Genomic DNA, 27,041 nt, shown 5'->3' with positions numbered 1-27,041 from the left:
TGAGAACTATAACCTGAGAGCTACAACCTGAGAGATACACCCTGAGAACTATAACCTGAGAGATACACCCTGAGAACTATAACCTGAGAGCTACAACCTGAGAACTGTAACCTGAGAGCTACACCCTGAGAACTATAACCTGAGAGCTACAACCTGAGAGATACACCCTGAGAACTATAACCTGAGAGATACAACCTGAGAGCTATAACCTGAGAACTATAACCTGAGAGCTACACCCTAAGAACTATAACCTGAGAGCGACAACCTGAGAACTATAACCTGAGAGATACACCCTGAGAACTATAACCTGAGAGCTACACCCTAAGAACTATAACCTGAGAGCGACAACCTGAGAACTATAACCTGAGAGCTACACCCTGAGAACTATAACCTGAGAGCTATAACCTGAGAGATACACCCTGAGAACTATAACCTGAGAGCTACAACCTGAGAACTGTAGCCTGAGAGCTACACCCTGAGAACTATAACCTGAGAGCTACAACCTGAGAGATACACCCTGAGAACTATAACCTGAGAGCTACAACCTGAGAGATACACCCTGAGAACTATAACCTGAGAGATACACCCTGAGAACTATAACCTGAGAGCTACACCCTAAGAACTATAACCTGAGAGCTATAACCTGAGAGCTACACCCTAAGAACTATAACCTAAGAACTATAACCTGAGAGCTACACCCTAAGAACTATAACCTGAGAGCTACACCCTAAGAACTATAACCTGAGAGATACACCCTGAGAACTATAACCTGAGAGCTATAACCTGAGAGCTACAACCTGAGAGCTATAACCTGAGAGATACACCCTGAGAACTATAACCTGAGAGATACACCCTGAGAGCTATAACCTGAGAGATACACCCTGAGAACTATAACCTGAGAGATACACCCTGAGAACTATAACCTGAGAGATACACCCTGAGAACTATAACCTGAGAGATACACCCTGAGAACTATAACCTGAGAGATACACCCTGAGAACTATAACCTGAGAGATACACCCTGAGAACTATAACCTGAGAGATACACCCTGAGAACTATAACCTGAGAGATACACCCTGAGAACTATAACCTGAGAACTATAACCTGAGAGATACACCCTGAGAACTATAACCTGAGAGATACACCCTGAGAACTATAACCTGAGAGATACACCCTGAGAACTATAACCTGAGAGATACACCCTGAGAACTATAACCTGAGAACTATAACCTGAGAGATACACCCTGAGAACTATAACCTGAGAGATACACCCTGAGAACTATAACCTGAGAGATACACCCTGAGAGATACACCCTGAGAACTATAACCTGAGAGATACACCCTGAGAACTATAACCTGAGAGATACACCCTGAGAGCTATAACCTGAGAGATACACCCTGAGAACTATAACCTGAGAGCTACACCCTGAGAGCTATAACCTGAGAGATACACCCTGAGAGCTATAACCTGAGAGATACACCCTGAGAACTATAACCTGAGAGATACACCCTGAGAGCTATAACCTGACAGATACACCCTGAGAACTATAACCTGAGAGATACACCCTGAGAGCTATAACCTGAGAGATACACCCTGAGAACTATAACCTGAGAGATACACCCTGAGAACTATAACCTGAGAGATACACCCTGAGAACTATAACCTGAGAGATACACCCTGAGAACTACAACTGTATGATCAAATAGAAATATATTCATGCAGTGTATGTCTGTTTCCTTATTAGTCCCTGGAGGCTGGGTTGGAGTGGTACTATGCACGTTCTCCTCTGTGATTACTCAGAGGGACAGGAAGTGAAAATAGGGCTGAAAATAGGAATGGATTTGGCACTCGTGGTTTTTGTGAATTTTTTATTAAAAATGCAAAAAAACCAGTGGCCTCATTTTACATCAGAGTGGCTGAAATGTTTCATTCTGAAAACAGGTTTTCTACCCCTCTTCAAAACCAGTGGCCTCATTTTACATCAGAGTGGCTGACATGTTTCATTCTGAAAACAGGTTTTCTACCCCTCTTCAAAACCAGTGGCCTCATTTTACATTAGTAGCTGAAATGTTTTTCATCCTGAAAACAGTCGCTACACAACTGTAGTTTTATGAAACCTGTATGATGCGACAATTCTGACAGTATCGTAAGTATTCTTATACTGTTTGTACTCTACAATATGACATACAATACGTTCTGTCTCTACATGCGCTCCAGAGGTGTTTCCTCCACAACTTAATATGTTGTGAAATGTTCATGACTGTTGCTGAGATGGAAAGGGACCATTGGTGAAGGACAATCAGTCCCAGCTAGTGGTGTTAGAAAGGGACAATCAGTCCCAGCTAGTGGTGTTAGATAGAAAGAGACAATCAGTCACAGCTAGTGGTGTTAGAAAGGGACAATCAGTCCCAGCTAGTGGTGTTAGATGGAACAGGACAATCAGTCCCAGCTAGTGGTGTTAGATAGAAAGAGACAATCTGTCACAGCTAGTGGTGTTAGAAAGGGACAATCAGTCACAGCTAGTGGTGTTAGATAGAAAGAGACAATCAGTCCCAGCTAGTGGTGTTAGATAGAAAGAGACAATCAGTCACAGCTAGTGGTGTTAGATAGAAAGAGACAATCAGTCACAGCTAGTGGTGTTAGATAGAAAGAGACAATCAGTCCCAGCTAGTGGTGTTAGATAGAAAGAGACAATCAGTCCCAGCTAGTGGTGTTAGAAAGGGACAATCAGTCCCAGCTAGTGGTGTTAGATAGAAAGAGACAATCAGTCACAGCTAGTGGTGTTAAAGGGACAATCAGTCCCAGCTAGTGGTGTTAGATGGAACAGGACAATCAGTCCCAGCTAGTGGTGTTAGAAAGGGACAATCAGTCCCAGCTAGTGGTGTTAGATAGAAAGAGACAATCAGTTACAGCTAGTGGTGTCAGATAGAAAGGGGACAATCAGTCACAGCTAGTGGTGTTTGATTGTCCCCTTTCTATCTAACACCACTAGCTGTGACTGATTGTCCCCTTTCTATCTGACACCACTAGCTGTAACTGATTGTCCCCTTTCTATCTGTCACAGCTAGTGGTGTTAGAAAGGGACAATCAGTCACAGCTAGTGGTGTTAGCTAGAAAGGGACAATCAGTCACAGACAGTGGTGTTAGATAGAAAAGGGACAATCAGTCCCAGCTAGTGGTGTTAGTCATGTCACCAGATCTGCATATTACTGGGACTTATCTGTTTAATGTCGCTGCCAGAGCCAATAATGTATGTCATCTCTCATTCGAGAGTGCGTATGTATGTGTTGAATCAAAGTTTATTGGCGTGTGCGTGTGATTAGCAGAGGTAGATTCCCAGCTGTGCTTGAGAGCTCAGCCTAATCATCTGTAAATGTCTCTAAATACCACCAGTCCCCATGATGCATCTCTTCACAGCATCTCTGTGAATTCATTATTCATGACATAACATCCAATCAGGTGGGAGGGAGGTTGACGACCAGGAAACTCCCTGTTTAGGGGAACTGTCTCTGTATGTAGTGTCTTTAGTATGACATTAGGATGTTATATCATGTATTACATCGCTAGCCATGCACCCCTTTATGTGGGTTAAAAGCCCTTTTGAAGGCTAAAGTGTAGCTAAGCTAACAACACTGAAACAGCCTCAGGAAGTCTTCAGTGAACCATCTGAAATGCTTCTTTAGCAGGCTATGAGTCTTCCTATAGTGCTGAAACCCAAACTTCATATCCAACCTTTACATCCCATCTCAACTTATATGAATTGAGGCTAAGACCCTGGAATGCTGCCTTCCTTCCTTCCTTCCTGCCTGCCTGCCTGCCATCCGTGTCTCTCTGTGTGTGACTGACTCTGATCCTGGTAAACTAGTGTTTTAGCCTTTCATCCATCTTACAGCTACTCTACAGCCCTGAAACCACACACACACACACACACACACACACACACAGCAGCAACCCTGAAACGTCGCAGCACATTCAGCCCAGACGAGGACATTTGCAAAGTGGAGCGAAAAGCCAGTCTTCAACCTTCCACACACATCCACAATATACAGTACATTAACAACCTTCCACACTATCCAGTACATTAACAACCTTCCACACTATCCAGTACATTAACAACCTTCCACACTATCCAGTACATTAACAACCTTCCACAATATACAGTACATTAACAACCTTCCACACTATCCAGTACATTAACAACCTTCCACAATATCCAGTACATTAACAACCTTCCACACACATCCACAATATACAGTACATTAACAACCTTCCACAATATCCAGTACATTAACAACCTTCCACAATATCCAGTACATTAACAACCTTCCACACACATCCACACTATCCAGTACATTAACAACCTTCCACACTATCCAGTACATTAACAATATCCAGTACATTAACAACCTTCCACAATATCCAGTACATTAACAACCTTCCACACTATCCAGTACATTAACAACCTTCCACACTATCCAGTACATTAACAACCTTCCACAATATCCAGTACATTAACAATCTTCCACAATATCCAGTACATTAACAACCTTCCACACTATACAGTACATTATCAACCTTCCACACATATCCACAATATACAGTACATTAACAACCTTTCACACTATCCAGTACATTAACAATATCCAGTACATTAACAACCTTCCACAATATCCAGTACATTAACAACCTTCCACACTATCCAGTACATTAACAACCTTCCACACTATCCAGTACATTAACAACCTTCCACAATATCCAGTACATTATCAACCTTCCACACATATCCACAATATACAGTACATTAACAACCTTTCACACAGATCCACAATATACAGTACATTAACAACCTTCCACAATATACAGTACATTGACAACCTTCCACACAGATCCACAATGTACAGTACATTAACAACCTTCCACAATATACAGTACATTAACAACCTTCCACAATATACAGTACAATAACAACCTTCCACACACATCTACAATATCCAGTACATTAACAACCTTCCACACTATACAGTACATTAACAACCTTCCACAATATACAGTACATTAACAACCTTCCACACAGATCCACAATATACAGTACATTAACAACCTTCCACAATATACAGCACATTAACAACCTTCCACAATATACAGTACAATAACAACCTTCCACACAGATCCACAATATACAGTACATTAACAACCTTCCACAATATACAGTACATTAACAACCTTCCACACAGATCCACAATATACAGTACATTAACAACCTTCCACAATATACAGTACATTAACAACCTTCCACACAGATCCACAATATACAGTACAATAACAACCTTCCACAATATACAGTACATTAACAAACTTCCACAATATACAGTACATTAACAACCTTCCACACAGATCCACAATATACAGTACATTAACAACCTTCCACACAGATCCACAATATACAGTACATTAACAACCTTCCACAATATACAGTACATTAACAACCTTCCACAATATACAGTACATTAACAACCTTCCACAATATACAGTACATTAACAACCTTCCACAATATACAGGACATAAACAACCTTCCACAATATACAGTACATTAACAACCTTCCACAATATACAGTACATTAACAACCTTCCACAATATACAGTACAATAACAACCTTCCACAATATACAGGACATAAACAACCTTCCACAATATACAGTACATTAACAACCTTCCACAATATACAGTACATTAACAACCTTCCACAATATACAATACAATAACAACCTTCCACAATATACAGTACATTAACAACCTTCCACACAGATCCACAATATACAGTACATTAACAACCTTCCACAATATACAGTACATTAACAACCTTCCACACAGATCCACAATATACAGTACATTAACAACCTTCCACACAGATCCACAATATACAGTACATTAACAACCTTCCACAATATACAGTACATTAACAACCTTCCACAATATACAGTACATTAACAACCTTCCACAATATACAGGACATTAACAACTTTCCACAATATACAGTACATTAACAACCTTCCACACAGATCCACAATATACAGTACATTAACAACCTTCCACAATATACAGTACATTAACAACCTTCCACAATATACAGTACAATAACAACCTTCCACAATATACAGTACATTAACAACCTTCCACACAGATCCACAATATACAGTACATTAACAACCTTCCACAATATACAGTACATTAACAACCTTCCACAATATACAGTACATTAACAACCTTCCACACTATACAGTACAATAACACACAAACATCTCCATGCCTTGTCCTTCAACACAAACAGTGGTCACTGAAACAGTCCCAGCCTTGGAGCTTCCTGTCAGAGGAAAATCCCTGAGAGGGCCATCCTCACACCGAGTGCATGGATGGATGGGAAATACATTATTTTGGGGATTCAGGCCTTGAAATACTTTTTATTTAATTGAATTTGAATCTTATTTATTTTTTACAATAGATCAGGCTAGAGAAGGGTGGGTGTGATTGTATCACTGTGCTGCTAGTCAGTCAGCCAGCCAGCCAGCCAGTCAGTCAGCCAATCTGTCAGCCAGACAATTAGTCATCCAGCCAATCAGCCAGCCAATCAGCCAGTCATCCAATCAGCCAGCCAGTCAGCCAGACGTGTGCTGCTCTCACACATAATGTTAACATGTGGGCAGTGAGTGTGACTGTGCATGAGGTACTGGTACAGTAATCAAAATCAAATCAAATGTATTTATATAGCCCTTCGTACATCAGCTGATATCTCAAAGTGCTGTATAGAAACCCAGCCTAAAACCCTAAACAGCAAGCAATGCAGGTGTAGAAGCACGGTGGCTAGGAAAAACTCCCTAGAAAGGCCAAAACCTAGGAAGAAACCTAGAGAGGAACCTAGGAAGAAACCTAGAGAGGAAACAGGCTATGTGGGGTGGCCAGTCCTCTTCTGGCTGTGCCGGGTGGAGATTATAACAGTACATGGCCAAGATGTTCAAATGTTCATGAATGACCAGCATGGTCGAATAATAATAACCACAGGCAGAACATTTGAAACTGGAGCAGCAGCACGGCCAGGTGGACTGGGGACAACATGGTGGGCAGTCGTGCTGACAGACATGAGCTCTCTCGCTCAATTTCTTTTCAATTCAAATTGTTTTATTGGCATGCCGTAACGATGTACAGCACCAGTCATAAGGTTTGGACACACCGACTCATTCAAAGGTTTTTCTTCATTTTTTTAAACCATTTTCTACATTGTAGACATCAAAGACATCAAAACTATGAAATAACACACATGGGATTAAGTAGTAACCAAAAAAGTGTTAAACAAATCTAAATATATTTTAGATTCTTCAAAGTAGCCACCCCTTTGCCTTGATGACAGCTTTGCACACACTTGGCATTCTCTCAACCAGCTTCACCTGGAATGCTTTTACAACAGGCTTGAAGGAGTTCCCACATATGCTGAGCACTGCTTTTCCTTCACTCTGCAGTCCAACTCATCCCAAACCATCTCAATTGGGTTGAGTTCGGGTGATTGTGGAGGCCAGGTCATCTGATGCAGCACTCCATAACTCTCCTTCTTTGTCAAATAGACCTTACACAGCCTGGAGGTATGTTGGGTCATTGTCCTGTTGAAAAACTAAAGATAGTCCCACTAAGCTCAAACCAGATGGGATGGCGTATCGCTGCAGAATGATGTGGTAGCCATGCTGGTATAGTGTGCCTTGAATCCTAAATAAATCACAGACAGTGTCACCAGCAAAGCACCCCCATACCATCACACCTCCTCCTCCATGCTTTATAGTGGGAACTACACATGCAGAGATTATCTGCTCACCTACTCTTCGTCTCACAAAGACATGGCGGTTGGAACCAAAAATTAAAAAAATCTCAGACCAAAGGACAGATCTCCACCGGTCTAATGTCCATTGCTCATGTTTCTTGGCCCAAGCAAGTCTCTTCTTCTTATTGGTGTCCTTTGGTAGTGGTTCCTTTAGTAGTGGTTCCTTTAGTAGTGGTTTCTTTGCAGCAATTTGACCATGAAGGCCTGATTCACAGTCTCCTCTGAACAGATGATGTTGAGAGGTGTCTGTTACTTGAACTCTGTGAAGCATTCATTTGGGCTGCAATTTCTGAGGCTGGTAACTCTAATGAACGTATCCTCTGCAGCAGAGGTAACTCTGGGCCTTCCTTTCCTGTGGCGGTCCTGATGAGAGCCAGTTTCATCATAGCAGAGGTAACTCTGGGCCTTCCTTTCCTGTGGCGGTCCTGATGAGAGCCAGTTTCATCACAGCAGAGGTAACTCTGGGCCTTCCTTTCCTGTGGCGGTCCTGATGAGAGCCAGTTTCATCATAGCAGAGGTAACTCTGGGTCTTCCTTTCCTGTGGCGGTCCTGATGAGAGACAGTTTCATCATAGCAGAGGTAACTCTGGGCCTTCCTTTCCTGTGGCGGTCCTGATGAGAGCCAGTTTCATCATAGCAGAGGTAACTCTGGGCCTTCCTTTCCTGTGGCGGTCCTGATGAGAGCCAGTTTCATCATAGCAGAGGTAACTCTGGGCCTTCCTTTCCTGTGGCGGTCCTGATGAGAGCCAGTTTCATCATAGCAGAGGTAACTCTGGGCCTTCCTTTCCTGTGGCGGTCCTGATGAGAGCCAGTTTCATCATAGCAGAAGTAACTCTGGGCCTTCCTTTCCTGTGGCGGTCCTGATGAGAGCCAGTTTCATCATAGCAGAGGTAACTCTGGGTCTTCCCTTCCTGTGGCGGTCCTGATGAGAGCCAGTTTCATCATAGCAGAGGTAACTCTGGGCCTTCCTTTCCTGTGGCGGTCCTGATGAGAGCCAGTTTCATCATAGCAGAGGTAACTCTGGGTCTTCCCTTCCTGTGGCGGTCCTGATGAGAGCCAGTTTCATCATAGCAGAGGTAACTCTGGGCCTTCCTTTCCTGTGGCGGTCCTGATGAGAGCCAGTTTCATCACAGCAGAGGTACCTCTGGGCCTTCCTTTCCTGTGGCGGTCCTGATGAGAGCCAGTTTCATCATAGCAGAGGTAACTCTGGGCCTTCCTTTCCTGTGGCGGTCCTGATGAGAGACAGTTTCATCATAGCAGAGGTAACTCTGGGCCTTCCTTTCCTGTGGCGGTCCTGATGAGAGACAGTTTCATCATAGCAGAGGTAACTCTGGGCCTTCCTTTCCTGTGGCGGTCCTGATGAGAGACAGTTTCATCATAGCAGAGGTAACTCTGGGCCTTCCTTTCCTGTGGCGGTCCTGATGAGAGCCAGTTTCATCATAGCAGAGGTAACTCTGGGTCTTCCTTTCCTGTGGCGGTCCTGATGAGAGCCAGTTTCATCATAGCAGAGGTAACTCTGGGCCTTCCTTTCCTGTGGCGGTCCTGATGAGAGACAGTTTCATCATAGCAGAGGTAACTCTGGGCCTTCCTTTCCTGTGGCGGTCCTGATGAGAGACAGTTTCATCATAGCAGAGGTAACTCTGGGCCTTCCTTTCCTGTGGCGGTCCTGATGAGAGACAGTTTCATCATAGCAGAGGTAACTCTGGGCCTTCCTTTCCTGTGGCGGTCCTGATGAGAGACAGTTTCATCATAGCAGAGGTAACTCTGGGCCTTCCTTTCCTGTGGCGGTCCTGATGAGAGACAGTTTCATCATAGCAGAGGTAACTCTGGGCCTTCCTTTCCTGTGGCGGTCCTGATGAGAGCCAGTTTCATCATAGCAGAGGTAACTCTGGGTCTTCCCTTCCTGTGGCGGTCCTGATGAGAGCCAGTTTCATCATAGCAGAGGTAACTCTGGGTCTTCCTTTCCTGTGGCGGTCCTGATGAGAGCCAGTTTCATCATAGCAGAGGTAACTCTGGGCCTTCCTTTCCTGTGGCGGTCCTGATGAGAGCCAGTTTCATCATAGCAGAGGTAACTCTGGGTCTTCCTTTCCTGTGGCGGTCCTGATGAGAGCCAGTTTCATCATAGCAGAGGTAACTCTGGGTCTTCCTTTCCTGTGGCGGTCCTGATGAGAGACAGTTTCATCATAGCAGAGGTAACTCTGGGTCTTCCTTTCCTGTGGCGGTCCTGATGAGAGCCAGTTTCATCATAGCAGAGGTAACTCTGGGCCTTCCTTTCCTGTGGCGGTCCTGATGAGAGCCAGTTTCATCATAGCAGAGGTAACTCTGGGTCTTCCCTTCCTGTGGCGGTCCTGATGAGAGCCAGTTTCATCATAGCAGAGGTAACTCTGGGTCTTCCTTTCCTGTGGCGGTCCTGATGAGAGACAGTTTCATCATAGCAGAGGTAACTCTGGGCCTTCCTTTCCTGTGGCGGTCCTGATGAGAGCCAGTTTCATCATAGCAGAGGTAACTCTGGGTCTTCCCTTCCTGTGGCGGTCCTGATGAGAGCCAGTTTCATCATAGCAGAGGTAACTCTGGGTCTTCCTTTCCTGTGGCGGTCCTGATGAGAGACAGTTTCATCATAGCAGAGGTAACTCTGGGTCTTCCTTTCCTGTGGCGGTCCTGATGAGAGCCAGTTTCATCATAGCAGAGGTAACTCTGGGCCTTCCTTTCCTGTGGCGGTCCTGATGAGAGCCAGTTTCATCATAGCAGAGGTAACTCTGGGTCTTCCTTTCCTGTGGCGGTCCTGATGAGAGACAGTTTCATCATAGCAGAGGTAACTCTGGGTCTTCCTTTCCTGTGGCGGTCCTGATGAGAGACAGTTTCATCATAGCAGAGGTAACTCTGGGTCTTCCTTTCCTGTGGCGGTCCTGATGAGAGACAGTTTCATCATAGCAGAGGTAACTCTGGGTCTTCCTTTCCTGTGGCGGTCCTGATGAGAGACAGTTTCATCACAGCAGAGGTAACTCTGGGTCTTCCTTTCCTGTGGCGGTCCTGATGAGAGACAGTTTCATCATAGCAGAGGTAACTCTGGGTCTTCCTTTCCTGTGGCGGTCCTGATGAGAGACAGTTTCATCATAGCAGAGGTAACTCTGGGTCTTCCCTTCCTGTGGCGGTCCTGATGAGAGCCAGTTTCATCACAGCAGAGGTACCTCTGGGTCTTCCTTTCCTGTGGCGGTCCTGATGAGAGACAGTTTCATCATAGCAGAGGTAACTCTGGGTCTTCCTTTCCTGTGGCGGTCCTGATGAGAGACAGTTTCATCACAGCAGAGGTAACTCTGGGTCTTCCTTTCCTGTGGCGGTCCTGATGAGAGACAGTTTCATCATAGCAGAGGTAACTCTGGGCCTTCCTTTCCTGTGGTGGTCCTGATGAGAGACAGTTTCATCATAGCAGAGGTAACTCTGGGTCTTCCTTTCCTGTGGCGGTCCTGATGAGAGACAGTTTCATCATAGCAGAGGTAACTCTGGGTCTTCCTTTCCTGTGGTGGTCCTGATGAGAGCCAGTTTCATCACAGCAGAGGTAACTCTGGGTCTTCCTTTCCTGTGGTGGTCCTGATGAGAGCCAGTTTCATCATAGCAGAGGTAACTCTGGGTCTTCCTTTCCTGTGGTGGTCCTGATGAGAGCCAGTTTCATCACAGCAGAGGTAACTCTGGGTCTTCCTTTCCTGTGGCGGTCCTGATGAGAGACAGTTTCATCATAGCAGAGGTAACTCTGGGCCTTCCTTTCCTGTGGCGGTCCTGATGAGAGACAGTTTCATCACAGCAGAGGTAACTCTGGGTCTTCCTTTCCTGTGGCGGTCCTGATGAGAGACAGTTTCATCATAGCAGAGGTAACTCTGGGTCTTCCTTTCCTGTGGCGGTCCTGATGAGAGACAGTTTCATCACAGCGTTTGATGTAATGATGTTTCCAAAACGTAATTGCTCTTTTTTGAGTCTTTATTATTGGTGGATATTGGCCTAATTCTGCCCTGCATGCATTCTATGTAGTTTTCCTCTGGACATGTAGGAGAATCTTACAGAACTCTGCATGCAGGGTTTCAATGGGGTGTTTGTCCCATTGGGTGACATCTTGTTTTGCAAGTGGACCCCACACCTCGCTGCCATAAAGTGCAATTAGTTTTAGCCACATTTGTCCAGGTTTATTCATTTGTATTTGTGTTTTAATGGTGTAGAATACCCTGCTTGCTTTCTCTCTGTTCATTTACTGCCTAATTTAGGTCTCCAGTTGAGCTTCTTTTATAAACCTGAGTAATTGTAGTGTGTGGGTATTTACTACCAGGGTCCAGGTCTGACAGGTCCAGGCTCTGCTGTAGGCCATGTGCTGTGGGTGACAGCAGGCACGGGGCATCTGGGTAGAGCAGGCATTTAACCTCTGAATTGTGGAGACTAACACGGGGCTGAGGATTTATCTAGAATAGTGGCCAAGTCATTGATATATAGTGCCTTCGGAAAGTATTCAGACCCCTTGACTTTTTGCACATTTTGTTAGGTTACTGCCTTATTCTAAAATTGATTTAAATAGTTTTTTTCTCCTCAATCTATACACAATACCCCATAATGACACAGCGTAAACAGGTTTTAAGGAATTTGAGCAAATGTGTTAAGAAAATATATTCAAATTTACATAAGCATTCAGACCGTTTACTCTGTACTTTGTTGAAGCACCTTTGGCAGTGATTACAGCCTCGAGTCCTCTTGGATATGATGCCACAAGCTTGGCACACCTGTATTCGGGGAGTTTCTCCCATTCTTCTCTACAGATCCTCTCAAGCTCTGTCAGGTTAGATGGGGAGTGTTGTTTCTCATGGTCTGAGATGCCTTTAGGTGCTTTGGCAAACTCCAAGCGGGCTGTCATGTGCCTTTTACTGAGGAGTGGCTTCTGTCTGGCCACTCTGCCATAAAGGACTTTTGGAGTGCTGCAGAGATGGTTGTCCTTCTGGAACGTTCTCCCATCGCCACAGAGGAACTCTGAAGCTCTGTCAGAGTGACCATTGGCCCTTCTCCTCCATTTGCTCAGTTTGACTGAGAGGCCAGATCCAGGAAGAGTCTTGGTGGTTCCAAACCTCTTCCATTTAAGAATGATAGAGGTCAAGTTGTTCTTGGGGACCTTCAATGCTGCAAAAAATGTTGGTACCCCCAGATCTGTGCCTCGACACAATCCTGTCTCTGAGCTCTACGGACAATTCCTTTGACATCATCACCTGGTTTTTGCTCTGACATGCACTGTCAGCTGTGGGACCTTGTATAGACAGGTGTGTGTCTTTCCAAATCATATCCAATCAATTGAATTTACCACAGATGGACTCCAATCAAGTTGTAGAAACAACTCAACGATGATCAATGGAAACAGGATGCACCTGAGCTCAATTTAGCTTCTCATAGCAAAGGGTCTGAATACTTATGTAAATAACGTATTTCATTTGCACCAAAAAATCGGTTGTGTGTAGATTCATGAGGAAAAAAATAATTGTAAACAATTGTAGAATGAGACTAATGTAACAAAGTGGAAAAAGTCAAGGGGTCTGAATACTTTTTCAATGCACTGTACATTGATTTACTGCTTTCAATAACTTTGTAAAACAGTCCTGTATGATTACCCATCTGTAATCATCTGCCAAACTCATGATTACCTCTCTGTAGCCTGTGGGACGGTGACAGCATGATTACCTCTCTGTAGCCTGTTTGACGGTGACAGCATGATTACCTCTCTGTAGCCTGTTTGACGGTGACAGCATGATTACCTCTCTGTAGCCTGTGGGACGGTGACAGCATGATTACCTCTCTGTAGCCTGTGGGACGGTGACAGCATGATTACCTCTCTGTAGCCTGTTTGACGGTGACAGCATGATTACCTCTCTGTAGCCTGTTTGACGGTGACAGCATGATTACCTCTCTGTAGCCTGTGGGACGGTGACAGCATGATTACCTCTCTGTAGCCTGTGGGACGGTGACATCATGATTACCTCTCTGTAGCCTGTGGGACAGTGACATCATGATTACCTCTCTGTAGCCTGTGGGACAGTGACATCATGATTACCTCTCTGTAGCCTGTGGGACAGTGACATCATGATTACCTCTCTGTAGCCTGGGACAGTGACATCATGATTACCTCTCTGTAGCCTGTGGGACAGTGACATCATGATTACCTCTCTGTAGCCTGTTTGACGGTGACAGCATGATTACCTCTCTGTAGCCTGTGGGACGGTGACAGCATGATTACCTCTCTGTAGCCTGTGGGACAGTGACATCATGATTACCTCTCTGTAGCCTGTGGGACAGTGACATCATGATTACCTCTCTGTAGCCTGTGGGACAGTGACATCATGATTACCTCTCTGTAGCCCGTGGGACAGTAACAGCATGATTACCTCTCTGTAGCCTGTGGAGCAGTGACAGCATGATTACCTCTTTGTAGCATGTGGAACAGTGACAGCATGATTACCTCTCTGTAGCCTGTGGAACGGGGACAGCATGATTACCTCTCTGTAGCCTGTGGGACAGTGACAGCATGATTACCTCTCTGTAACCTGTGGAACAGTGACAGCATGATTACCTCTCTGTAGCCTGTGGGACAGTGACAGCATGATTACCTCTCTGTAACCTGTGGAACAGTGACAGCATGATTACCTCTCTGTAACCTGTGGAACAGTGACAGCATGATTACCTCTCTGTAACCTGTGGAACAGTGACAGCATGATTACCTCTCTGTAGCCTGTGGGACAGTGACAGCATGATTACCTCTCTGTAACCTGTGGAACAGTGACAGCATGATTACCTCTCTGTAGCCTGTGGGACAGTGACATCATGATTACCTCTCTGTAGCCTGTGGGACAGTGAGTAACAATGTCTGTCTTACACCATGTCTCCTTCAGAATGATGACATTTACAACTACAGTCCAAAGGTTCACTAGTGGAGGCCTTGAACGTTCCACATGCTAACTGATAGCGATTTAATATTGCAAAAATACAGTAACTACTAAGATACTGTAACTACAATGATACTGTAACTACTAAGATACAGTAACTACTAAGATACAGTAACTACTAAGATACAGTAACTACTAAGATACAGTAACTACTAAGATACTGTAACTACTAAGATACAGTAACTACTAAGATACTGTAACTACTAAGATACAGTAACTACTAAGATACTGTAGCTACTAAGATACAGTAACTACAAAGCTGGCTCTATCGATCTCTCCAAGTGGATCAAAATCACTCTCCCTTCACCATGATGATGCAGGGATGAACTGCATTCCCTCCAACAGGCACTAGCTACAGAGACTAAAGGACAAACCTCTGTCTCTCTCTAGCTACAGAGACTAAAGGACAAACCTCTGTCTCTCTCTAGCTACAGAGACTAAAGGACAAACCTCTGTCTCTCTCTAGCTACAGAGACTAAAGGACAAGTCTCTGTCTCTCTCTAGCTACAGAGACTAAAGGACAAACCTCTGTCTCTCTCTAGCTACAGAGACTAAAGGACAAACCCCTGTCTCTCTCTAGCTACAGAGACTAAAGGACAAACCTCTGTCTCTCTCTAGCTACAGAGACTAAAGGACAAACCTCTGTCTCTCTCTAGCTACAGAGACTAAAGGACAAACCTCTGTCTCTCTCTAGCTACAGAGACTAAAGGACAAACCTCTGTCTCTCTCTAGCTACAGAGACTAAAGGACAAGTCTCTGTCTCTCTCTAGCTACAGAGACTAAAGGACAAACCTCTGTCTCTCTCTAGCTACAGAGACTAAAGGACAAACCCCTGTCTCTCTCTAGCTACAGAGACTAAAGGACAAACCTCTGTCTCTGTCTCTCTTTAGCTACAGAGACTAAAGGACACAGCTCTGTCTCTGTCTCTCTCTAGCTACAGAGACTAAAGGACAAACCTCTGTCTCTCTCTAGCTACAGAGACTAAAGGACAAACCTCTGTCTCTCTCTCTCTCTAGCTACAGAGACTAAAGGACAAACCTCTGTCTCTGTCTAGCTACAGAGACTAAATGACAAGTCTCTGTCTCTCTCTAGCTACAGAGACTAAATGACAAGTCTCTGTCTCTCTCTAGCTACAGAGACTAAAGGACAAACCCCTGTCTCTCTCTCTAGCTACAGAGACGAAAGGACAAACCCCTGTCTCTCTCTCTAGCTACAGAGACGAAAGGACAAACCTCTGTCTCTCTCTAGCTACAGAGACTAAAGGACAAACCTCTGTATCTCTCTAGCTACAGATACTAAAGGACAAACCCCTGTATCTCTCTAGCTACAGAGACTAAAGGACAAGTTTCTGTCTCTCTCTAGCTACAGAGACTAAATGACAAACCCCTGTCTCTCTCTCTAGCTACAGAGACGAAAGGACAAACCTCTGTCTCTCTCTAGCTACAGAGACTAAAGGACAAACCCCTGTCTCTCTCTAGCTACAGATACTAAAGGACAAACCCCTGTCTCTCTCTAGCTACAGAGACTAAAGGACAAACCCCTGTATCTCACTAGCTACAGATACTAAAGGACAAACCCCTGTATTTCTCTAGCTACAGATACTAAAGGACAAACCCCTGTCTCTCTCTAGCTACAGAGACTAAAGGACAAACCCCTGTATCTCTCTAGCTACAGATACTAAAGGACAAACCCCTGTATTTCTCTAGCTACAGAGACTAAAGGACAAGTCTCTGTCTCTCTCTAGCTACAGAGACTAAAGGACAAACCTCTGTCTCTCTCTAGCTACAGAGACTAAAGGACAAACCCCTGTCTCTCTCTCTAGCTACAGAGACGAAAGGACAAACCTCTGTCTCTCTCTAGCTACAGAGACTAAAGGACAAACCTCTGTATCTCTCTAGCTACAGAGACTAAAGGACAAACCCCTGTCTCTCTCTAGCTACAGATACTAAAGGACAAACCCCTGTCTCTCTCTAGCTACAGAGACTAAAGGACAAACCCCTGTCTCTCTCTAGCTACAGAGACTACTCTCTGTGTGTGTCTCTCTCTATCTCTCTCTGTGTGTGTGTCTCTATCTCTCTATGTCTCTCTCTCTCTCACTCTCTCTCTCTAGCTACAGAGACTAAAAGCTAAAGCTCTCTAATGTTCTTTTCCTTACATCTTTAGAAGGCAGAATCTTACCCACTGCCCCTCTCCTCCCCTACTCTCTTTTCTAGTCTGATCTCTCATAAGGACATACATCTTGAAACAGGCACAGCTCTCCAGGAGGGCCACTTCACTAAAGAAAATACTGAGAGAAAAAGAGTCCTTATGTCATGTTGTGACCTTGATCTGATGTCATGTTGTGACCTTGATCTGATGTCATGTTGTGACCTTGATCTGATGTCATGTTGTGACCTTGATCTGATGTCATGTTGTGACCTTGATTTGATGTCATGTTGTAACCTTGATTTGATGTCATGTTGTAACCTTGATTTGATGTCATGTTGTAACCTTGATTTTACCACTTCCCCTGTCTGTTCTCTGTACCCACGTTTCATTTAATTTCTGTACCAACTACATCACAGTGACTTTGATATTGGATATAGTCTATATTTTCTACCCTCTTTTATCCCCTCCTCCTGTAGAATCTCCCCCTCCTGTAGAATCTCCTCCTCCTGTAGAATATCCTGCTCCTGTAGAATCTCCTCCTCCTCTAGAATATCCCCCTCCTGTAGAATCTCCTCTAGAATATCCTGCTCCTGTAGAATCTCCGCCTCCAGTAGAACTCCTCATCTTATAGAATCTCCTCCTCCTGTAGAATCACCTCCTGTAGAATCTCCTCCTCCTCTAGAATATTCTCCTCTTGTAGAATCTCATCCTCTTGTGTGTTTGTGACGCTCCAGTTCTCAGTGGAGGAGAGGAGGAAGGAGAGAGAGATAGGGTAGAGGGAGGGAGGGAGGAAGGAGAGAGGGAAGAGAGAGAGAGAGAGAGGGAGGGAGGAAGGAAGGAGAGAAAGGGAAGAGAGAGAGGGAGGGAGTTAGGGAGGGGAGCAGATGAGGGAGGGAAGAGGAGAACGTGTTATACTGGAGATTCCCATGGTAACACACAGTAGGGTGGACAGAATATTCCACATTTTGATATTTTACAGCCGTATTCTAAAATGGATTAAGTAAATAAAAGCATTAAGATTTCGCTTCACTGGAACTAAGAGGCGTAGCCCGAACCGTGAACAACAGCCCCAGACCTCATCCACCAAACTTTACAGTTGGCACTATGCATTGGGGCAGGTAGCGTTCTCCTTGCATCCGCCAAACCCAGATTTGTCCGTCGGGCTTCCAGATGGTGAAGCGTGATTCATCAGTCCAGAGAACGCGTTTCCACTGCTACCGAGTCCAATAGCGGCGAGCTTTACACCACTGCAGCCAACACTTAGTATTGCGCATGGTGATCTTAGGCTTGTGTGCGGCTGCTCGACCATGAAAACCCATTTCATGAAGCTCCCGACAAACAGTTCTTGTGCTGACGTTGCTTCCAGAGGCAGTTTGGAAGTCGGTAGTGAGTGTTGCAACCAAGGACAGACAATTTTTATGCGCTACGCGCTTCAGCTTGTGTGGCCTACCACTTTCGCGGCTGAGCCGTTGTTGCTCCTAGATGTTTTCACAATAACAGCACTTACAGTTGACTAGGGGGCAGCTCTAGCAGGGCAGACATTTTACAAACTGACTTGTTGGAAAGGTGGCATCCTATGACGGTGCCACGTTGAAAGTCACTCAGCTCTTCAGTAAGGCCATTCTACTGCCAATGTTTGTCTATAGAGATTGCATGGCGGTGTGCTCGATTTGATACATCTGTCAGCAACGGGTGTGGCTGAAATAGTGGAATCCACTCATTTGAAGGGGCGTCCACATACTGCTGTATATGAGTATCATTTGAAGGGGCGTCCACATACTGCTGTATATGAGTATCATTTGAAGGGGTGTCCACATACTGCTGTATATGAGTATCATTTGAAGGGGTGTCCACATACTGCTGTATATGAGTATCATTTGAAGGGGTGTCCTCATACTGCTGTATATGAGTATCATTTGAAGGGGTGTCCTCATACTGCTGTATATGAGTATCATTTGAAGGGGTGTCCTCATACTGCTGTATATGAGTATCATTTGAAGGGGTGTCCTCATACTGCTGTATATGAGTATCATTTGAAGGGGTGTCCACATACTGCTGTATATGAGTATCATTTGAAGGGGTGTCCTCATACTGCTGTATATGAGTATCATTTGAAGGGGTGTCCACATACTGCTGTATATGAGTATCATTTGAAGGGGTGTCCTCATACTGCTGTATATGAGTATCATTTGAAGGGGTGTCCACATACTGCTGTATATGAGTATCATTTGAAGGGGTGTCCACATACTGCTGTATATGAGTATCATTTGAAGGGGTGTCCTCATACTGCTGTATATGAGTATCATTTGAAGGGGTGTCCACATACTGCTGTATATGAGTATCATTTGAAGGGGCGTCCTCATACTGCTGTATATGAGTATCATTTGAAGGGGTGTCCTCATACTGCTGTATATGAGTATCTGGCTTGTCATTCTTACTGCTTCCCTTGTAATGCCTTTATCTTTGTGATTGAATACCCACGTATTTCAGTTCTGTATTTGTTACATAAAGTAACCCTGTCTCTGTACCTCTCTCTCCTCCTCTCTCTCTCTCTCTCTCTCTCTCTCTCTCTCTCTGTCTCTCTCTCTCTCTCTCTCTCTCTCTCTCTCTCTCTGTCTCTCTCTCTCTCTCTCTCTCTCTCTCTCTCTCTCTCTCTCTCTCCCCTCTCTCTCTCTCTCTCTCCTCTCTCTCTCTCTCTCTCTCTCTCTCTCTCTCCCCTTCTCTCTCCCTCTCCCTCTCCCTCTCCCTTCCCTTCTCTAGGTAAATATGTGTACCAGCCGATGACCAACGTGTGCCGCCTCCCCAGCACCCCAGTGCCTGCCACGCCCACAGACCACCCCCATACCATGGACCTGACAGTCTCATTGGCCGAACGCTTCCTCATGACCGCCCCCGCCTTCCAAGCCCCGCCCTGCCTGGAGTCGCCAAAGTTCTGCATCATCTCAGACCTCTTTGTGGACGACTACATGGTGAAACGCATCAATGGGAAGATGTGCTATGTCCAGAGACCTCAACCTTCGACCATGCCCAGCCCGCCTCAATCACATCCCCCTCACCCCTGGTCCAAACCCCACCCCCAACGGACCCCCAGACACCACCCACACCCCCAGCCCAGACCACACCCCCAGGGCACCAAGCCCAGTGCCCTGGGGGACAAGGTCACCACCCCCAAAATAGACCACTGCTCCTCCCCGTCCAGCTCTGAGGATTCTGGGATAAATGCGCTGGGCGGCCATTACATGGAGTCATGTGACGAGGGTTCTGAGGAAGAGGAGGAAGACGAGGAGGAAGTGGAGGAGGAGGATGAAGAGTTAAGTAGTGATGGAGAGTCTAGTCCACTAAGTATGTGGAATCAAGATGAGTGTTCTCTGCTCTCTCCGTCCAAGTCTATGGTGGAGATTATTGAGAAGATCGAGACAACTGTGTGAGACAACTTGCACTGTCGCGTTGAAATGGAGACGATGAGAAGGTGATCTAGCCGGTTCAGCTTAGAGCCACACACACACACACACACACACACACACACACACACACACACACACACACTAGCCTGTCAACGTTCCTCTAACTTATACTAATCGTACAACATCAAAACAGTGACCTGTTACCTATGAACTTTGACCTTTCACCTGTTATAGCATGGTTCTCTATGACCTTTCACCCTGTTATAGCATGGTTACCTACGACCTTTCACCCTTTTATAGCATGGTGTACCGAACGCATTCTACTCTGGAGGGATTTCACTTATCTTTCCAGACCAGTAGTCAGCTGAAAAAAACCCACAAATGAACAAGAGCACAAATGTAGGAATCAGTGAATGTGATCTAGTCCATGACCCAACACACTAAAAGAAGAGCACGAAGTGACCAAACACATTCTGAGGATTCTAAGTCATGAGGCTACTGCTTTTTACACAACAATCAAGGTTGAAACCCAAATGGCACCCTATTATCTATATAGTGCACTACTTTAGACCAGGGCCCATAGGGGATAGTGCACTACTTTAGACCAGGGCCCATAGGGGATAGTGCACTACTTTAGACCAGGGCCCATAGGGGATAGTGCACTACTTAAGACCAGGGCCCATAGGGGATAGTGCACTACTTTAGACCAGGGGCCCATAGGGGATAGTGCACTACTTTAGACTATGGCCCATAGGGGATAGTGCACTACTTTAGACCAGGGCCCATAGGGGATAGTGCACTACTTTAGACCAGGGCCCATAGGGGATAGTGCACTACTTAAGACCAGGGCCCATAGGGGATAGTGCACTACTTTAGACTATGGCCCATAGGGGATAGTGCACTACTTTAGACCAGGGCCCATAGGGGATAGTGCACTACTTTAGACCAGGGCCCATAGGGGATAGTGCACTACTTTAGACCAGGGCCCATAGGGGATAGTGCACTACTTTAGACCAGGGCCCATAGGGGATAGTGCACTACTTTAGACCAGGGCCCATAGGGAGTAGTGCACTACTTTAGACCAGGGCCCATAGGGGATAGTGCACTACTTTAGACCAGGGCCCATAGGGGATAGTGCACTACTTTAGACCAGGGCCCATAGGGAGTAGTGCACTACTTATCTACACCGGTGGAGGAAGGGTTACAGCGTCCAGACACACCCAGTGTCCTGCCAAGGCTTTCTGACAATCATCTGACTATATCTGAAGTGTGAACATAGACCCTGTACATGTAACTGCCTGAGGAGTCACAGCCCAGGACAGGAAATCTCAGTGTATTACAGACACAATGCAGAGCAGTAGCAGTGGGACTAGGACATTGTTCTGACCACGACAAAACAACAACAACAAGACCCGCTGTGTGTCTTGTCCGTCTCTAAATGATTGCTCCAATCACATGTCGAGGGTCTTGAACAAAGCACACCTTTCTGATCTGTTAACACACAGAAACTATAGACACACACACACGCACACAAACACGCATATATATACACGCTTTGTGGGTGAATTTCTATTCCTCTCTGATTGAAAGAGAATCGTAACATCAGGGATAAAAAAAAATATACGCTTTAAAACATCACTGTAAATACAGATGCAGGATCTTAATTTGATCACCGTGTTGCAGGACAACTTTCCTGCAATGCAGGAAATATACAACTTGTAGTGTATTTGAGGTTTTAAAAGGCTTCTGAAGTTTCTAATTTCCACTTTGAAATGTCAGACATCTATCAACCCCGACAAAAATGTAAATTCATTCAAATCCACGTAATAATTCACATTTCCTGTTGATGCAGGGTTCATTTCATACTGTAGCAAACTGGCTCAAATGAAGATCCTACATCTGTACACATACAGTCAAATGATCACATATTACAGAGGGAATATCAAGCAAACCATGATCTGATTTTTCTAATAAATGTTTTCACTAAAAAGAGGCTGCCTTGTGTGTTTTGTGTGGTGATTGAGTCCCAAGAAGTGAGTTTGTCATTTTCACATTTCTATCAGCATGTATCTCTAAAACAGCATTACAATACATCCATCAGAAACAGTAGAGACAAAGGAGTAATACAGTACAATATTACCTCACTGTCAACAGTAGAGATATAGGATTAATACAGTACAGTATTACCTCACTGTCAACAGTAGAGATATAGGATTAATACAGTACAGTATTACCTCACTGTCAACAGTAGAGATATAGGATTAATACAGTACAGTAGAGATATAGGATTAATACAGTACAATATGACCTCACTGTCAACAGTAGAGATATAGGATTAATACAGTACAGTAGAGATATAGGAGTAATACAGTACAATATTACCTCACTGTCAACAGTAGCGATATAGGATTAATACAGTGCAGTAGAGATATAGGATTAATACAGTACAATATTACCTCACTGTCAACAGTAGAGATATAGGATTAATACAGTACAATATTACCTCACTGTCAACAGTAGAGATATAGGATTAATACAGTACAGTAGAGATATAGGATAAATACAGTACAATATTACCTCACTGTCAACAGTAGAGATATAGGATTAATACAGTACAGTAGAGATATAGGATTAATACAGTACAGTAGAGATATAGGATTGATACAGTACAGTAGATATATAGGATTAATACAGTACAATATTACCTCACTGTCAACAGTAGAGATACAGTGCCTTGCGAAAGTATTCGGCCCCCTTGAACTTTGCGACCTTTTCCCATTCCTCCTTGCAAAACAGCTCGAGCTCAGTGAGGTTGGATGGAGAGCATTTGTGAACAGCAGTTTTCAGTTCTTTCCACAGATTCTCGATTGGATTCAGGTCTGGACTTTGACTTGGCCATTCTAACACCTGGATATGTTTATTTTTGAACCATTCCATTGTAGATTTTGCTTTATGTTTTGGATCATAGTCTTGGTGGAAGACAAATCTCCGTCCCAGTCTCAGGTCTTTTGCAGACTCCATCAGGTTTTCTTCCAGAATGGTCCTGTATTTGGCTCCATCCATCTTCCCATCAATTTTAACCATCTTCCCTGTCCCTGCTGAAGAAAAGCAAGCCCAAACCATGATGCTGCCACCACCATGTTTGACAGTGGGGATGGTGTGTTCAGGGTGATGAGCTGTGTTGCTTTTACGCCTAACATAACGTTTTGCATTGTTGCCAAAAAGTTCAATTTTGGTTTCATCTGACCAGAGCACCTTCTTCCACATGTTTGGTGTGTCTCCCAGGTGGCTTGTGGCAAACTTTAAACGACACTTTTTATGGATATCTTTAAGAAATGGCTTTCTTCTTGCCACTCTTCCATAAAGGCCAGATTTGTGCATTATACGACTGATTGTTGTCCTATGGACAGAGTCTCCCACCTCAGCTGTAGATCTCTGCAGTTCATCCAGAGTGATCATGGGCCTCTTGGCTGCATCTCTGATCAGTCTTCTCCTTGTATGAGCTGAAAGTTTAGAGGGACGGCCAGGTCTTGGTAGATTTGCAGTGGTCTGATACTCCTTCCATTTCAATATTATCGCTTGCACAGTGCTCCTTGGGATGTTTAAAGCTTGGGAAATCTTTTTGTATCCAAATCCGGCTTTAAACTTCTTCACAACAGTATCTCGGACCTGCCTGGTGTGTTCCTTGTTCTTCATGATGTTCTCTGCGCTTTTAACGGACCTCTGAGACTATCACAGTGCAGGTGCATTTATAGGGAGACTTGATTACACACAGGTGGATTGTATTTATCATCATTAGTCATTTAGGTCAACATTGGATCATTCAGAGATCCTCACTGAACTTCTGGAGAGAGTTTGCTGCACTGAAAGTAAAGGGGCTGAATAATTTTGCACCCCCAATTTTTCAGTTTTTGATTTGTTAAAAAAGTTTGAAATATCCAATAAATGTCGTTCCACTTCATGATTGTGTCCCACTTGTTGTTGATTCTTCACAAAAAAATACAGTTTTATATCTTTATGTTTGAAGCCTGAAATGTGGCAAAAGGTCGCAAAGTTCAAGGGGGCCGAATACTTTCGCAAGGCACTGTATAGGATTAATACAGTACAATATTACCTCACTGTCAACAGTAGAGATATAGGATTAATACAGTACAGTAGATATATAGGATTAATACAGTACAGTAGAGATATAGGATTGATACAGTACAGTAGAGATATAGGAGTAATACAGTACAGTAGAGATCTAGGAGTAATACAGTACAATATTACCTCACTATCAACAGTAGAGATATAGGATTAATACAGTACAATAGAGATATAGGATTAATACAGTACAGTAGAGATATAGGATTTATACAGTACAGTAGAGATATAGGATAAATGCAGTACAATGTTACCTCACTGTCAACAGTGTAGTTCATTGACCTTGCCACCCCTCTCTTCCCTCCCATCCACCAATTCCTCCTTCCCTCTCACTCTCTCTCCCCTCCCCTTCCCGCCTCTTCCCCATTCACAACTCTCTTCTCTTCCTTCCCATCTACTCCCCTCCCTCTCCCTCCTTCCCCTCTACTCCCCTCCCATTCCCTCCGTCCTCTCTGCTCCCCTCCCCTCCCTCCTTCCCCTCTACTCCCCTCCCCCTCTACTCCCGTCTACTCCCATCTACTCCCCTCCCTCTACTCCCCTCTACTCCCCTCCCTCTACTCCCCTCCCCCTCTACTCCCCTCCCCCTCTACTCCCCTCCCCCTCCCCTCTACTCCCCTCCCCCTCTACTCCCCTCTACTCCCCTCCCTCCTTCCTCTCTGCTCCCATGAAGCATTCATCATTTCCACTCTAGTGTGTTTCTCACCACCATGCATTAGATGGCAGCCAGAACCACCAGGAGATAGGAGACAGAACCACCAGGAGATAGGAGCCAGAACCACCAGGAGATAGGAGCCAGAACCACCAGGAGATAGGAGCCAGAACCACCAGGAGATAGCAGCCAGAACCACCAGGAGATAGCAGCCAGGACCACCAGGAGATAGGAGCCAGAACCACCAGGAGATAGGAGCCAGAACCACCAGGAGATAGCAGACAGCAGCCAGAACCACCAGGAGATAGCAGACAGAACCACCAGGAGATAGCAGCCAGAACCACCATGCAGGAGATAGCAGACAGAACCACCATGCAGGAGATAGCAGACAGAACCACCATGCAGGAGATAGCAGACAGAACCACCAGGAGATAGGAGCCAGAACCACCAGGAGATAGCAGACAGAACCACCAGGAGATAGCAGCCAGAACCACCATGCAGGAGATAGCAGCCAGAACCACCATGCAGGAGATAGCAGACAGAACCACCATGCAGGAGATAGGAGCCAGAACCACCAGGAGATGGCAGCCAGAACCACCAGGAGATAGCAGACAGAACCACCATGCAGGAGATAGCAGCCAGAACCACCAGGAGATAGCAGTCAGAACCACCAGGAGATAGCAGACAGAACCACCAGGAGATAGCAGACAGAACCACCAGGAGATGGCAGCCAGAACCACCAAGAGATAGCAGACAGAACCACCATGCAGGAGATAGATAGCAGCCAGAACCACCAGGAGATAGCAGTCAGAACCACCAGGAGATAGCAGCCAGAATCACCAGGAGATAGGAGCCAGAACCACCAGGAGATAGAGACATCTGCTCTACAAAGACACCTCTCTCTCTATCCACCCATCATGATGTGAGTCATGTGTCCAAAGGGGGAAGTACCGGTCCCCTGGGGCCCTTTGGTAAATATGCTAAATGTTTTCTTCACATGCCTGTCAGCAAAAGGAATAAAATATGTTGGTAATGGATGACAGTTACTCCACATGATCTGAAGTTTTCCCACCTCCAGTGAGATGATGTGTATTGATAGTGAGATGTTGTACTGCTCTTGTTTTCTTGTCTTTGTTTTTGTCCTGCTCCAATAACACACGTCACCAGATTGGGTCTGCTGGATGGTGGGGATTTCTCCCTGAGGATTAACCCTCTGACTCCCTGATCTGTACCTCTGTAATGAGATTATAAACGGAGACACCTTTCCTTCTCAAAACAAGGTCTGTGCCTACTGCCAAATTGCAGATACTGGTAAGTGAGGATTCGTTCAGTCAGTCACTTGCATGAACACAGAAATTGGTTATTAGAACATTCTATCATTCTATCCTCTTGTCACTTATGTGACCTCACTCTTTTTATCTTCTGGAGAGAAAGAACGAGAAATAGAATGAGAGAGAGAAATAGAATGAGAGAGAAATAGAATGAGAGGGAGAAATAGAATGAGAGAGAAATAGAATGAGAGAGAAATAGAATGAGAGGGAGAAATAGAATGAGAGAGAAATAGAATGAGAGAGAAATAGAATGAGAGGGAGAAATAGAATGAGAGAGAAATAGAATGAGAGAGAGAAATAGAATGAGAGAGAGAAATAGAATGAGAGAGAAATAGAATGAGAGAGAGAAATAGAAGAGAGAGAAATAGAATGAGAGAGAGAAATAGAATGAGAGAGAGAAATAGAATGAGAGAGAGAAATAGAATGAGAGAGAAATAGAATGAGAGAGAGAAATAGAATGAGAGAGAGAAATAGAATGAGAGAGAGAAATAGAATGAGAGAGAAATAGAATGAGAGAGAGAAATAGAATGAGAGAGAG

General features: G+C 44.7%; 1 protein-coding gene across 1 annotated transcript in view; it reads left to right on the top strand.

The window, feature by feature from the left end:
• LOC139372238 (UPF0524 protein C3orf70 homolog A-like) overlaps window positions 1-22,370 on the top strand; it is a 33,716-nt gene extending 11,346 nt beyond the window's left edge. The window contains exon 2 of the mRNA XM_071111999.1: window positions 19,737-22,370. Coding sequence (XP_070968100.1) covers window positions 19,737-20,404 — 668 coding nt within the window. The 3' untranslated portion in view covers window positions 20,405-22,370. The remainder of the gene's footprint in view (window positions 1-19,736) is intronic.
• The last annotated feature ends 4,671 nt before the right edge of the window (window positions 22,371-27,041 follow it).

Source organism: Oncorhynchus clarkii, chromosome 18 (genome assembly GCF_045791955.1).
Source record: "Oncorhynchus clarkii lewisi isolate Uvic-CL-2024 chromosome 18, UVic_Ocla_1.0, whole genome shotgun sequence".
Taxonomy (NCBI): domain Eukaryota; kingdom Metazoa; phylum Chordata; class Actinopteri; order Salmoniformes; family Salmonidae; genus Oncorhynchus; species Oncorhynchus clarkii.
The sequence above is the reverse complement of the archived record's forward strand: the minus strand, read 5'-3'. Positions and strand labels throughout refer to the sequence as shown.